Raw genomic sequence first — 16,036 nt, 5'->3', positions numbered from 1 at the left:
AACGGTTGGGATGCAGGCAAAAAGGCCAAGCGACCTTTACGTTTTTTAGGAAACCTCATCCACGAACGGGATGAGATTTCCTAAAACTATTACAAGTTGAATAAAAACTTTCTTTGAAAAATGAAAACATGTCCCATCTCATGTGACACAGCCATGAGGGGACCTGTTGCATTAAATTTTTACTATATTTATTTATTTTTTTAACAATTGCTTCAATCTCCCTGAGGCAGCTCCATGCATCAGGGAGATTGAAGCACTCTTTTGTGCACATGGACCCGACTCTCCCTCCTCACCCCGCCAGCACAGGTAGCGCTCAGTGCTACCACTCTTGTTCCACACTGGGTGGGCCTTAATTGGTCTGCTTGCATGAAATCACGGTGCAGAGCTGATCGTGGGCGGCAGTAAACTCTGCGACCGCCCCCGCCTGCTCCTGCCGAGCATGCCCGACCAATGAAAAATCCTAGCCCAAGGGAAATAGTCCCAACTTCTCCAATCTTTCCACATAACTGAAGTTCCTCATCCCTCGAACCATTCTCGAGAATCTCTGCTGCACCCTCTCGAAAGCCTTCACACTCTTCCTAAAGTGTGGTGCCCAGAACATCACTTAATAAGCCAGTTGAGGCTGAACTAGTGTGTTATACAAGTTTAACCTAATTTACCTGCTTTTGTATTCTATGCCCCTATTAATAAAGCCTAGGATACTGCATGCTTTATTAACCACTCCCGCAACCTGTCTTGTCACTTTTAATGATTTATGCACATTACATTCAGATCTCTCTGCACCCACTTTAGAACATTGTCCTTTATTTTATATTGTCTCTCCACGTTCTTTCTACCAAAATGAATCACTTCACTGTATTAAATTTCATCTACCATTTGTCTGCTCATTCTACCAATTTGAAGTTCTACATTATTGTTCCCAGAGTTCATGATACTTCCAAGTTTTGTATTGTTCACAATTATTCAAATTATATCCTGTACACCAAGGTCTAGGTCATTAATACATTGCAGGAAGAGTAAAGGCCCCAACACCAACCTCTGGTGAATTCCACTACAGACATTTCTCCATTCTGAAAGACAACTGTTCACCACATTCCGTGTTTCATGTCACTCAACCATGTGTATCCATTTTGCTACAGTCTCTTTTATTCCATGAGCTCTAACTTTGCTCACAAGTCTGCTGTGGAGAACTTCATCAAATGACTTTTGGAAACCCATGTACACCACATCAACAGCATTACCCCCATCAAGGCTCTTCATTACTTCGTCAAAAAACTCAAGTTAGCAAAACATGATTTGCCCTTAAAAAAGACAAAGCTCTGACCAGAACACAGCACGCAACCATTCCACAAAAAGGCGCCATCCTTCCTCAAACCCTGGAACGGTAGCTCCTTGGACGAGGGATTTCAAAAAGAGCCAGTGGGCGGACTGGCGTCAGGACGCTCCGTCGGACTGACGTGTAGAAGTTGCGCCTGTTTAGGTGCGAGGCCGCGGCGGGGCTGAAGCTCTGAGCGGGGGGACAGGAAAGCTGTGTTTGTCTGTTTTCGTCGGTGGGTGTTTTTGGTCACGGTGGCGAGAGAGAGGCGCCTGCGTGTGGGTAAGTGGCGAACCTTCAGACGCTGACCCCGATCCCATTGTTTAGCTCATAAAGGAACAATCGGCCTCCCTCGGGCGCTATGGTGACGGCTGCGTTCGATACTGATTGTATCGGTGAAGGCCGCGTTCCGGTCGAACACCCGGAGAATGTTCCCATTCGAAGACGCTCTGGAGTCAATGTGGAATCGGCGCTGTGCGACCAGCCGCCAACGGCAGCTGCAGCAGAAGCAGAGCCCTGGTTGCAGAGAGACAGCTCCCTGCCTTCATCTCTCTCAATTGTGTGACCCTCCCCCTTTCCACTCTCCTGTTATTGTCACATTCCAGCTGGACTGACCGGTTCATTTGGGTTTTGTCGCCGGAACCATTCTCTTGACGGATCATCTTCAATCAAAAATAATAAGCATGGCGTTCCGGCTTTGTAAACTGCAAGGCCCTTTTAATGTGTTGTCAGTGTTTTGCGAATGTATTTTGTTGTACTCAGGTTGATTTATGAAACATTAGATTTTTTTTCGGGGTTTGTTGGCGGTGCGTAAACCTTTCTTGTTTTTGATCTGTACTTTTGTATTTTTATTGTGGACAACTTAATAGGAATCCAATAACCGCCCTGCCCCCCACCACCCCCCGCCCAGGCCTGTTTAAGGCCTGCAGTTCAGTGAATTTGCTGGCTTTTAAAGCTCTTGCTCGATAACAGCCTACCCACCACTATATTTAGTTCCCCATCGCTCGCACTTTGGGCCTTTCTCGAGTTTCGGTTTTATTATTATTCACAGGCCTTGCCACAAAAACGCTCTCTTTTATGCCGTATTTTTACATGCATTCAACAAATTCAATCCAGCAATAAACTTTGAATGAAGGATTTGGGGTGAATTTGAAATCTAGATCCTGTTTGCTTTCCCCTATCCATTGTAAATCTAGATTAAAAACTGGAAAACAGTGGACAGCGATTAGAAATGGATTATGTTGAAAATGTAATCCTTTAAAGATTAAAACCAGAGTTATTAAGTAGAAACATGAAATGCTTTGAGATTAATTCAAACTCAGAATATTTGATTGAAATTGACCACTCTTCATCCTTCTTTTGTGGAACTAAATATAGCTTCTTCTCAAGTAAAATACTGAAACATAAACTCCTGCAATTTACGCCTGTTCCCACCTGCTCCTATCATTCCTAGTTAAGGAACTTCAGATCCTGACATTAGAGGCCTAAACTTTATGATTGGGCATCTGCCATTCAGGTGAAACAAAAGCCCCTTTCTTTCCCATTGCAAGGTGTCCCCAGTGTAGCAGTACTTCTGGCCACAATGACGTTATGTGCAGGGAGTCCTATTAGGATCAAGATGGAAATTGGTAGTGGTAGGCCACAAAAGCCTGTCACTGTATATGAATATTGGGAACTGTTTTTTAAAAACTGTTTTTAAAAATGTTTTTCCCTTGTACATGTTTGGAGAACCATAGTACAAGACCTCATTGGAGGAAGCACTTGCTTTGTCCCCCTGTGGGCCTTTGGATGCTGAATGTTATGGCCTAACAAGACAATTTTTCCCCCCAGCATTGAACCAGGTGAAATGGTGGGAAACAGTGGTGAAAGCCATGTTTCCTTTGTGTTTTAATTTGAATGTACCTGCCCATGCATGAGCTGTTGCACTTGAGGCCACCTGGCCAGCCCCCTGGAATATGGGAAAGGACTAAGCAGAAAGATAGCACGCACATCTCCAAGCACATATCTGTCCCATATCAGCTAGAGAACCAGAGGACAGGATTGGAAAGTCTAAATTTGAGATTTTTTTATTTAAGTTATTTAAGACTGTGTTCTGTTTGCTTCCTTTGGGGGGATGAAAGGTACATATATATATCTTCATACTCGTCATACTGTTATAACTGAGGACAGTTTCTTCCTTTTGAATTCATTTTTATAACCTCAGTTGGAACACTGATATGTTTGTTTTTAATTTTTGATATTGAAACTAAATTCTAAAATTTGCAAATTTTGAGTGGCAACCTATGGGATTACACATGGTAAATTGGAGGACACAGTGTCTTTCTTATCATTCTTGGTCATCTTCCTCTTGTGTGTGTCTTGATCTTGCTTTCGTTCTGCTTTTACCCCTCTTTGGTCTTTTGTGCTCGATACAAGGTATTGTTGGGAACAAGCTGCTCAGGTATGTATTTCCCAGTGATGGATACAGGGATTAATGGGTGAAGGTAGCAATAGACTTGAATGGAGCAGTGGAGTGTCCAGAGGGAGAATGAGCAAGCTAGCTCTGAAGTTGTTCGGGGCTCCCAAATAAGAAAGGGAAAAACTGTCAAGTTTTCCAAAGATTAAAAGTTCTTTAGTCTTTCAAAATTAATTTTTAAAAAATTATTGCCGGTAGCATATCTGGGAATGGACAGACTGCTATTGTGCTGGTTAGTATTGGGAGGTTTACAGTGTAGTTCAGCACCTTGAGATGTTTCAGTATGTTAAAAATGCTATATATGTGTAAGTTTTGGTTGTTGCTGAGGTTAAGTTTAGAAAGTAATTCTCTAGCTAAAAGTATTTGTATGCATTACCCAGACATAACACAATTGGAGCACAGGAAACTCTACACTAGATATAGGATTGTTAATTCAAGATGTAAGTATATAGATTGTTAATTATTTCCTCCCTAATGGGAACTGCTTGATTCACTCATCTTGATGCAGGGTTGCCAGGATCAGGAATGCTCCTTTGGGGGGGATGAAGTTTTGTGTACACGAATGATGGAGTGCCAATATTTTCTCCACCTATATCTTTCCATTCTTCTTGCTGTTAGAGGTCATACTCCAAATGATCAAAGCAAAGTAATTGATCTTTTTCCTTACTTTAAGCCCTGTGGAAGTTCTTTCGGAGGAGAATCATATTCTCTTGAGAATGGCACTTGAGAATGTAGGAGCAGAAGGAAACTTTGTAACTAGGCCTACAAAAACAAATTTGGTTGACTATAACATTGTATCTAATGGATTTGCATTTATTAATGAAAGTTCTCTTTGGTAATACAGTTTTATGAATTAGCAGCAGTGAGATTTGCTTGCTGGCGTTGAAATGTTAGGGCTATTGTTTCTGAGGTACATATGGACTGTGCATGCTAATTTTTTTGTAAGATGTTAACACTAAATCTGCTCCCACATATTATACAAACTGTATGGTTCTTTACTTTTAATTCTTGTACACTCCATTCAATGGCCTATGGACCACAGATCACTTCCATTATGATGAATCAAATCTGTCAGTATGTTACATGTCATTTATATGGTCCTGTTACATGAATTTGTAGCTTTGCTTAGGATTATTCAGTTTAGACATGATTTCTTTACCTGCCTTCTGAAAGAGGTGTCTATTGATTTTGTGCTGGAGGCAATATACTAATTGCCTAAGTTTGACTTTGAAGCACAGGGGGTTTTGTTTCCATTTCTTTACAAATTTATAAACCATCTCTGTCTTCATCAGGTTCAGAGTGGTTGTTTAAGCACTTTGGGCTTGTGATATGTTAATACATTAAACATTAAGTTGTTACTGTGAAAAGGGCCCTTAATTTCTCATCAAAATATCCTCCTCCCTGCCTCAGCCTCCACCGCCAAGTGACTTTTAACTTCCAGCTTAAATCATTTTGCTCTCACTCCTGAGGCCACTGCCCTCCCAAACCCCTCTCTCCATAGATACTTTCCTACCAATATTCATAGCAACCCAGTCTCCCAACCTTGCCATCTCCTTTCACATCTTTTCAGTCACAGACAAGGTCAATTCTGATAGCTTCCTTGTATATTCCTCAATAGTCACATCCCCCCCACACAATCCCACTTGGTCTCTGTCTGCCTCTTATTGAGGGTGGGGGGAGTTGGTGGTGGTTGGGGAAGCCTCCTATCACTTTCAACTGTTTAGCTAGCCTTTGACTTTCCATTTGCCATGATAGTGCTTCAGATAAGGATCTGCTGAATCACACCCTAGACCTCCATCTTTGCCCCATCGCCAGCAAAACCCTTGATGTCTCTTTCCCTGGTACAGCTTCCATCTCCAGAGGAAACTCCAGCCCCAGGAACCATCATGGAAGCTGACAACAGACTGTTCAGTCCATCGTGTCTGGGATGGGTCTCCACCAGACCGATCCAAAACCAATTCCAGAGCTCTGATATCTCCTTGCAGCTCCCTTTGTTTCTATTGTTTATCCATTGTTCCACTAAAAGATGCAATGGTCTCTGCTTCAACGGCTCTGTCTCAAATTATTTCACGCTCTAGCAATCACACTCTTGCTTACAGTTTTAAACTGATGAGCTATTATCATCAATTCCCCAACCACAGGAAATAATCACTCTATCAAAACTTTTTTTTTATTTACAGGCTTTAACGCTCCTCCTATCATGTGGTATCTAAAACTGCACACCTTACTGCAGCTGCAACCTAACAAAGTGCTTTGTATAAATTTATAATTCTATACTCTGCAGGAATAAATTAGTCTTTTTCGGAGTGGTAGGCTGTGACAAGTGGGCTGCCACAGGGATCAGTGCTTGGACCCCAGCTATTCACAATACATATCAATGATTTGGATGAGGGAACCAAATGTAATATTTCCAAGTTTGCTGACGACACGAAACTTGGTGAGAATGTGAGCGATGAGGGTGTTAAGAGGCTTCAAGGCAATCAAGACAGGTTGAGTGAGTGGGCAAATACATGGCAGATGCAGTATAATGTGGATAAGTGTGAAGTTATCCACTTTGGTAGAAAAACAGAATGGTTGAATATTATTTAAATGGTAATAGATTGGGAAATGTTGATGTCCAAAAGGACCTGGGTGTCCTTGTACACCAATCACTGAAAGCAAGCATGCAGGTGCAGCAAGCAGTTAAGAGGGCAAATGGTATGTTGCCTTTCAGTGCGAGGCGACTTGAGTACAGGAGCAAGGATGTCTTACTGCAGCTGTGCAGGGCCTTGGTGAGACCACACCTGGAGCATTGTGTACAGTTTTGAGAGAGGATATACTTGCCATAGAGGGAGTGTAGCAAAAGTTCACCAGACTGATTCCTGGGATGGCAGGATTGTTGTATGAGGAGAAATTGGGCTCACTAGGCCTATATTCTTTGGAGTTTAGAAGAATGAGAGGAGATCTCATTGAAACATAAAATTCTGACACGGATGGACAGACTGGATACAGGGATGATATTTCCTCTGGCTGGGGAATTTAGAACAAGGGGTCAAGTCTCAGGATACGGGGTAGACCATTTAGGACTGAGATGAGGAGAAACTTCTTCACTCAGAGTGGTGAACCTATGGAATTCTTTACCATAGAAGGCTGTAGAGGCCAAATCACTAAATATATTTAAGAAGGAAATCTAGATTTCTGGACTCTAAAAGCATTGAGGGGTATAGGAAGAGTTCAGGAGCATGGCATTGAGATAGAGGATCAGCCATGAAGGAACCAAATGTAATATTTCCAAGTTTGCTGATGACACAAAACTTGGTCGGAATGTGAGCGGTGAGAAGAGTGTTAAGAGGCTTCAAGGCAATTTAGACAGGTTGAGTAAGTGGACAAATACATGACAGATGCAGTATAATGTGGATAAGTGTGAAGTTATCCACTTTGGTAGAAAGTGGATGATCATATTGAATGGTGGAGCAGGCTCGAAGGGCCGAATGACCTACTCCTATTTTCTATGTTTATAAATTCCAACATGCATTTGGCCTTCTTTATGACTTTCTGTATTTGTAGTTTCTGGGATTTTGTTTTATATATATTCATTTAAAGGATGTCAGTGTCACTGGCAAGTCAGCATTTATTATCCATTTCTAGTTGCCATTGAGAAAGTAATAGCCTCCTTAGTCATGCACATTGTTCAGCCTTTTCATTCATTCCTTGTTTCTTCCCCTAAAACATACTGCATCACATTTATCCACAATAAATTAGCTGTTGCCTGTCTTCCCACTTCACTGACTGTTTATTTTCCTGAAGTCTTTTTCATTGCTCCTCAATATTTGTCAAATCATCTTTTTTTTCTGTCCTCAGCAAATTTTGGGAATGTAGCACCTGTGCTTTAGTCTAAGTGCTCTATAAATATGGAGGACAAAACTAGACCCAGCATTCACTCCTGAAGCACACCAACTCTCAAATCATTTTTCAGTCTGAGCAACATCCATTTATCCTTATTTTGTTTTTTATCTATCAGTCAACTTTCTATCCGTATAAACATTTCTACCTTTTACCCTATGCCTAAATTTTTACTCAACCTCTTGTGAGAAACTTCATCTGAAAATCCAGTTGCACTAATCTACCACATTTCCCCCATATCCAAATATTAAGTCTTTGAAAAACTCAAACATGGCATGACTTTAAAAACTGCCTGCTAATCTTTATTAATTACTAATTTTATTGTACACTGATCTGTAATAATATTACTGATACTTCAGTTATAAAAAGATTAATTGTTGACCCTGTGGTCTGCCATCTTAGATATTTTGTGCAGGCGGCCAATTTCTGGTTTATAAGAAGCCTGGGGAAGCTGACGTATGGAGAACGTGAATAAAGATTATTGAGAGGTGACACCAACAGTGAGTATAGCCATTCTTTACCCAGCAAAAGCAAATAGAATGCTGAACTATATTGCTAAAACAGTACCTTACGAGGCAGAGGAAGTCTGCTCAAACTATATAGTGCTCTGAACAAACCACACCTTGAATATTGTGTTCAGTTCTGGTCCCTGAGACACTAAGATTTTCAGACGCCTGAGAGAGTTTAGAGAGGAGCCACAAGGCTGATTCCTAGCATCAGGTGACTGTTATGAGTAAAGGCTAGAGAAACGTTCGCTCTTCAGCTTTGAGAACAGTCAATTGGAAAATGATCTTTATAGATGTGTATAAGATACTGTAAAATTGCTTTAAACTAAATTGCAAGAGTAGAATGAGGAGATCCACACCCAGGCTAGTAAAAGGTAAATTTAGGGCTGATTTTGAAAGTTCTTCAGATTGATCAACACATTATTTGGGTTTCCAGGTGTTTTTTTTAAGTAAGACCTTGACATTACTTATGGAACAATTGGAAGCTACAATGTTGGGGTAGGTTGATGGGGTTGGTGGGCGAGCAGGGGAGAGCAAGCAGGTCTGTGTGAAAGAGGAGAAATGTAGGATCTTCCTGGATGAATTAGATAAATTTAGGCAAGTCGCTGTCCTCTTTTGTATTTATCTTGTGATCTGCTATTCTCTTTTTTACAGGAAAATTTATACCAAAGGAATTTGCTTTGCTCCCAAGCTTACAGTTAATTTTACATTTTCACGTTAAATTGGTCACCAGAATTATTTTAGTTACTATGCCAAAGATTTTGCACCTAAGATCTTTTCAAGGGCGATTAGAAAATGGGCAACAAATGCTGGCCTCACCAGCAACACTCGTATCCCATGAAGGAATAATTTTAAAAATCAGCTAAGTGCCAACTATTGATCAGCATTCAATTTAACAGAGCTGATTTTATATAAAGTGGAAGCACCAGTGATTTTTTTTTTACTATGGGCATCACATACAAGATTTCTTTTCATATTGTCTCTAAAAGAAGCACTATATCGAGGGAGAATTGTATCTTACAACTCAGGCCTTATAAAAAGTATTGAGATATCGGTATGACTCTCATAAAGATACATTGGACTAGAATTCAGAGCCAACACTAGCTTAAGAGTTATTTGTTGAATTAAGTCTTATTTGATGGTTACAGTGACCTGAAAGCATTCAGTTGCCTGCAGATTACATTGCCATATTACATTGTTTTACTGTTTATTTACTGACTTCAAACATCACCTTGCATTTATATACTGTATGTTAAATAACATTGAAAATTATACTAAGGTGCTTCACAGGTTGAAGAAAGGCCAGATGCTAAATCAAGTAAGCCAAAAGCTCAAAGAGATGGATTTTAAATAGATTATGAAAGGTGGAGAAAGAAGTAGAGAAGTAGGAGGGTTTGGAGAGGAAATTCCAGAGAGTGGGACCTGATTAGCAGAAGGCACAGGTAGATGGCAAAGGTCAATGCATAAGAGGGAATAAGTAAATGCATAAGAAAGTGGGAAGAAGGGATTGATAGTGGAGAGGGGGGGATGGTTGTAGGGCTAGAGGAAGTTAGAGATGGGGAGGGGTTAGGTTATGAAATGATTTAAACACATAGATGATGATTGAAGGGTCTTATTTATTTCAGACTCTGATCTCTCTCAGCGATCTTGCTTGCTTATGGTCATCTGATGCAACTGTCAGGTTGTTGGGTTCAGCAAGATTTTCGGATGTTGGAAACCACTGATGATTAGTGAGGGCAGGGTGATAAGCGATTGAGGATGCAGTTAAAACTAGAACTATTATCCATACATAAGAGACAACACCTCGGCCAAATTGTAATTTTTCATGTAGGTACTTTATGCTTTGCCATTATGTTCTTGAGTTGGCAATGCAGTCCATCCTCATGCAGCTAGCTGATCCAGACATATAACAAAATAGTACTAAAACAAATATTTTTTGACAGCATATGTAGAAAAAAATTCCTAAATGATGGAATATCTAATTCTTATTTAACTTGCCTCCTTTTTTCAAATTTAGAGGGTCCGTGGAAAAAGGAATTTGGGGAAGCTTGGCAACATTTTTGGCACCACTGATAACTGCAGGCACTTGCAGCAAGAATCAGTAACTGGATCCACAGTTCTGTTAGTATACTTTAATATTTTTGGATGAGGATTTCTATTGATATTGGTAATACAAATTCACATTTGCTTCAAGGTAATAAACATTCTATCCCTGGTTCCAGGGATGAGGAACTTAGTTATGTAGAAAGATTGGAGAAGTTGGGACTGTTCTTGGAGAAAAGAAGGTTGAAAGGAGATTTGATTGAGGTATTTAAAATCATGACCAGTCTGGACAGAGTAGATGAGGAGAAACCCTTCTCATTGGTGGAAGGATTGAGAACCAGAGAGGATAGGTTTAGGATAATTGGTAAAAGAAGCAATGGTGACATGAGGAAAATCTTGTTCATGCATCGAGTGGTTAGGGTCTGGAATGCACTGCCTGAGAGTATGGCGGACCTTCTGTGTATATAAAATGTATTAATTTGTCCATAATTTGCCCAATCAATTTGTTGGGATCTTCATTTAAAGTCATCACAAAATTTGCCTTGAATGCGGAAGTTATGGGAAAGACATTGAAATTATTGTATTTCCCAAGAAACATTAGAATGAATATTTTTAGATATTATTTTGTAAACCTCTTATTCAGTAAAATAAATTCTAGCTCCAGAATTTGTCATGGATCTCATTATAAGAATGCTTAATGCATTCATTTAAAATTCCACTTCTATTATCTTAGCTTTGGTATTAACTTACTTATTTTAATCTGGTCAAAGTTTTGACTGAAACAGCAGAGAATAGTTTCTGATGAACTGGCTCAAAATTTGTATCCTGGTATCCCAAGGCATAATTTTGGGATTACGATGTATGTTGCAAATGCAATGTAAAATAGGGTCTTTTGCTTTTATTTTGGACACTTTCTTTTTAGAAATAATTTTTTAATATATTTAATCAAAGCTACAGCAAGGCTATTCTTAAATATCCTCTGAGCATTGCCTCACTCCTGGAAATAAGCCTCATGCACCTGGAACACACATAAGAAATTCTGCCTTGCAATGTACATAGATCTCTGACCATTTAAGATGATGATTGGAAAATCATGTGCAGCATGTTGGAATTTTTAGTGTGCTCTCTCACAGAAAACACTGTTAAGAAACTACTTTTCTGTCTGGTGAATTGACAGCTTTCCCTTTTCATTTTAGTATAACATTCTGTGAAGAAGCAAGATACTGCAAATACTGATGGCTGCTGCATCATTTTTAAAGCAATCTTATGAAAAATATTTTTGTAAATCAATAATTGGGTCCAGACTTTGTGCTTTAATGTTGAGAAAAAGGTGCAGTATTGCCTCATCCCAAACAACTGAAACTCAAAACAAGTTGTGGCCTATGCCACTTCTTTGCTACCAAGAGAAATTGAGAGTTTCATAGTCCTCAATTAGAGACTCCTCTTAAAAGGCATGGAGTGGAATCCTCACATTCACTAACATGCCCAAGAAGGAGACTGTTAAGTAGCTTTTTGGGTACACTTTCTATTTGTGTTCTGTTGATGCATAATTTACAGACCAATTTGTGCTTGCATTGGAAGTGAAATGCACAATAGGATCATCATCATGAAGTAAGGAACCAATTGAAAATGATCTGAAATTTGAAAGATATGTGGGACCAGTATACCACAAAAGCAAATGTATTATAGCTCATTTTACAGAGCTAAGAGATGGAAACAAGGTATAATGTCGTCTTCATTAGGCTTTGGTACAAAATGTTCCAAATACGATGGGCTTGAGATTGCTATTGGCATTATTAGTGAGCAGATGCTTAACAAAGTGTTCATGTGAAATTTCTTTGCCTAGACTTGTACTGACATTACACTGTTTAAAATAACACTTCCACTAAAATACCAAACTGCTATCACAATGGATTATGCATTCACCATTGATGTTATCTGCAATCATTTCTACTTTGTATGTTACATATTGCATTGAGCATTAACATGTAATATATGTTGGGGACTTTGCTGATGCCTCATTAAGCAAAATAAACTGCTAGTTCTGAATGAATTTCTGACATTGAACATTATACCTTAAGGCATGATGTGATACAATTGTCTCGACTTAAGCCTTCATGTTCAGTGTGCCATCCTAGCAAACCATGACATTGTAAAGATAATTCATAATCCTCTATAACAGATAAATATTGAATTAGAAGCAGTAATGCAAATTCAGGAATATAGAGGATTAACAATGTGTCATTTTCAAATCTATTGATTTGAATTGTTTAATTGTAATTAATAGAGACCCTCCATCAGTTCTCTAAATGCACCCTATGTTGATCTCAACCTGTAGTAAAGTCAGCTGTTTACATACAAGAACCTACATGCTTTGCATATAATGTTGAAGGTATAGGGTATTCTAAAGTAATTTGTGTTTTCTCATGGTTCAGATATCATCCAAATCACAGAACTATTTTTGGCAAGTAAGATTTGAGAAATTTTAGGAACTGAGAAAAAGTCATTAGACCCACAAGTTGTCCCTTTTTAACCAATCACTCCCATCTACCTGAATTTTCAGTATACCCTAAAATCACTTTTCTCTCTCCAGAACTCATTATACTCTACATTTAATTGGCCTTCCATAAAATAGATATATTTTTCATAGTAACATCTCGACCTGACTTTCTCTTTGTACTTCTACCGTCCTAATTTTAAACTTGTATCCTTCTATTTCAAGCCACCTTCATAGTGAGCATTTTCTCTTTCAGCTGCACGTTCCCTTTGAACTTTTTACATTTCAATCAAATTAAATGTGTTTTCTTTTCCCCCAAAGAATATCATTGTACCTTCATAGCCACCATTCATTATAACCATTTTAGAAGAAGAAACAGGCAAAATATCTGGAGTTCTATATTCTTTTTATGATTTTGTTACACATAACTGACAAAGTAAGTTTTTTCCCTTTGTTTATTTCATACTGACATTGAGTTGCTGATACAAAATATGTGTTCTGCTTCTTAGAATGGCTGGCTGTGGGGATGTCGATCATGCATCAAACATGATTCCAGGAGGAAGGAAGTTAAATGACTCCTGCTCAAACACAGCGCCTACTCTGACTGTACCAGAATGTGCTATCTGTCTTCAGACTTGTGTTCATCCTGTTAAATTGCCATGCAAACATATCTTCTGTTTCCTGTGTGTGAAAGGAGCATCTTGGCAAAGCAGGCGTTGTGCACTTTGTCGTCAAGAAATTCCTGAAGAGTTTCTGGACAAGCCAGCTTTGCTGTCCCCTGAAGAGCTTAAAGCAGCAAGCCGTGGAAATGGGGAGTATGCTTGGTACTATGAAGGCACAAATGGCTGGTGGCAATACGATGAACGCACAAGTACAGAACTAGAAGATGCTCATTTGAAGGGCAAAAAAACAATTGAAATGCTCATAGCTGGGTACTTGTATGTTGCGGACCTGGAGAACATGATTCAGTTCAGACGTAATGAGCATGGCCGCCGCAGAAAGATGAAACGAGATATTGCTGATATTCCCAAGAAGGGAGTGGCTGGTCTTCGTTTAGACTGCGATTCCAGCGGATTGACTACAGAAAGAGAGAATTCTGCAGATGGAGCAGATAGTATCGCTGGTGCTGGATCTGCATCTGTATCAATACAGTCTTCTGTTTCCATAATGAGGCCCACAGTTAGATCAGCAACTTCCTTGGTTGACCAGCCAGTTAGTCCACTAACTCCTTCACCAGATGCAAATATATTGCTTGTGAACTCCCTTGCTCAGTTGCAGCTAAGTGGCCAAAACTTGACCAGGAGTCATAGAGGAGAAGGAGAAGAGCAATATGTAGCCTCTATAAGTAGAGTTTCAGCTGCGCAGAGTGCAGCCAGAATGTCTTATGATAACACTGAGTCAGCCACAAGCTCCGATACTGAGGATGAGAACACCAGTCAGCTTCATGAGTCTGGAACTACCACTAACAGCAGGCAAATACTTGTTTCTCTGAACAATGAGATACCAGGAGATGAACCATCTCCAGAAGAAGAGCCTAGCAGCATGATCAGAGCCAGGGAGCAGCAACCTGATGGACAATGCACTGTAACAGAGGTCTAGACCTTACAGTCATCACTTATAAAAAGAACAAATTTTAACACTTACGAGATTAAGGGCAACTGAGGAACATAGAAGTTCTCAGCCAGAATTGCACTCAATTAAAACTAGAACTAACTTTTAATTGCTTTACTTCATTTTGGCACCACTGCCTTTTTTTTGTCTATTTTGCAATCTGTAAGTTTCTTTAATGTAGGAATTGCATGATATTTATTGTGGTAACATTAAATTTATTTTCAGTGCTTTAAAATGTTTTAGTGTTGAATTTCAAAACGACTCACCTTTTGTGCATGTGTTATAAAATGTGAATTCTGAACTCATTACAAGCACCAATTGTGCTTCTCATTCTTCTTGGTAATGTATAGATGCCTCTTGTAAATTTTTTTTTTAATTACTTTCATGTAGAGTTAACTGGTTCTATCAGGCAAGTGTTTGAATAGACCTTTCTCTTTGTATAGTCAAACTAAGAATTATTGTTTTCCTTTTTTTCCTCCTAATTTTTAAAATTAATTTAGTGAGAAAGTGCTGCAATACCCTGTCGTATCATTGTAATTGAGGCTGGTAATAGCTGTACCACATTACCTACATGGTTGACATTCAGTGAAGTGTTAGACTGGTAGAAACAATTAGTTGCGTTCTAATTTACATTATCCTGACTATAGTAATGGTCAAAATAAAGCTTAACATTTTGTTAACCACTGTCTTCACACTGATTTCTGCATTACAAACCAATTTAATACAAAAAGCAACTTTTGACAGTGAGATTAGCAACTGTAAATAACATATGTTTAACAGACTGATGTAATTTGGCAAAGTGCCAGCTTTTCTATTGCTAAAATTGATCTTTGCTCTAAATTTGTTTGTAAGTTGTGACCACTTGTAGACTCTCAACATGTTTTTGTCATGAACTTTTTAACTGACTAAATAGTCACTGCTTTTGTTAAAAGTATACTAAACTTAAATCTTTGTTCAGCCCAAATATTTTTTTAAATGGTATTTTCTCCATTCTGGAGTCCAACATAAATAGGCAACTTCATATATCTGAGGACTGGATTTGGCTCTTAGTTTAACATCTGTCAAAGTTGCATGATCCTGTACTTATTTTTGTCAAATCAGCACTACTCATCAATAAATAACAGGCTTTTTTAAGCAGCAAAATTCCTGACTTGCCAGCATTGCAGTTCCTACCTGCATATTGGAATTGCAGCTGGCACATTCTAACCCATTCTGAGCAAACCAGAAGTGGTGTAAACTCTAACTTTGTACTTCTCAATTTTGGACTGTATTAGAAATTGGCACAAAACCCCTTCTAAACACTGGTATAAAGTAACTGAGCACACCAACTTTGAAAATTGTCTTTGCACCAATTTCAATGCCAAATCAATACACGTATGCTTTAAATCAGATAACGTGTTGACAGTTTGATAGAAAAACGTAGAAAGCAGGAATCGGCATAGATTGGAATGATTTTTTTTAAAGAAGCAATTGTTAATGCTGGCAATACCAATTTATTTTCTGCTGACCAATGGTCCTTCACATTTCTCTTATGAATTATGAGTCAAGGTGCTGATGACTACAGTGACGCTAGAATAATTTCCAAACTAATGTTATTTTAAATATTCATTATACTGTAGTAGTATTTGTTGAACTAATCCTTAGACTTTTAGAATGAGGTTCTGTTCGATGTATTTAAAAAAAAAAACAATTTACCCAATATTGGCATAACTGGCTCAAATCATGGG

At 38.9% G+C, this 16,036-nt stretch overlaps 1 protein-coding gene across 5 annotated transcripts; it reads left to right on the top strand.

Moving 5' to 3' along the window:
* The first annotated feature begins 1,434 nt into the window (after window positions 1-1,434).
* On the top strand, window positions 1,435-14,989 carry rnf146 (ring finger protein 146). Of its 5 annotated transcripts, none has more exons than XM_041187768.1 (4): window positions 1,446-1,597; window positions 8,055-8,152; window positions 10,176-10,279; window positions 13,208-14,989. In XM_041187768.1, exon 4 carries the CDS (start codon window positions 13,209-13,211, stop codon window positions 14,295-14,297), a length of 1,089 nt encoding a protein of 362 aa, XP_041043702.1. In that variant the 5' UTR covers window positions 1,446-1,597; window positions 8,055-8,152; window positions 10,176-10,279; window position 13,208; the 3' UTR covers window positions 14,298-14,989. The 5 variants fall into 5 exon arrangements, with proteins under 5 accessions (XP_041043703.1, XP_041043702.1, XP_041043706.1 ...); XM_041187770.1 differs by lacking the exon at window positions 1,446-1,597 and adding an exon at window positions 1,744-2,121; XM_041187769.1 differs by lacking the exon at window positions 10,176-10,279 and having other exon boundaries at window positions 1,435-1,597.
* The last annotated feature ends 1,047 nt before the right edge of the window (window positions 14,990-16,036 follow it).

Source organism: Carcharodon carcharias, chromosome 5 (assembly GCF_017639515.1).
Source record: "Carcharodon carcharias isolate sCarCar2 chromosome 5, sCarCar2.pri, whole genome shotgun sequence".
Classification (NCBI taxonomy): domain Eukaryota; kingdom Metazoa; phylum Chordata; class Chondrichthyes; order Lamniformes; family Lamnidae; genus Carcharodon; species Carcharodon carcharias.
This window is presented reverse-complemented; position numbering and strand designations above follow the sequence as displayed.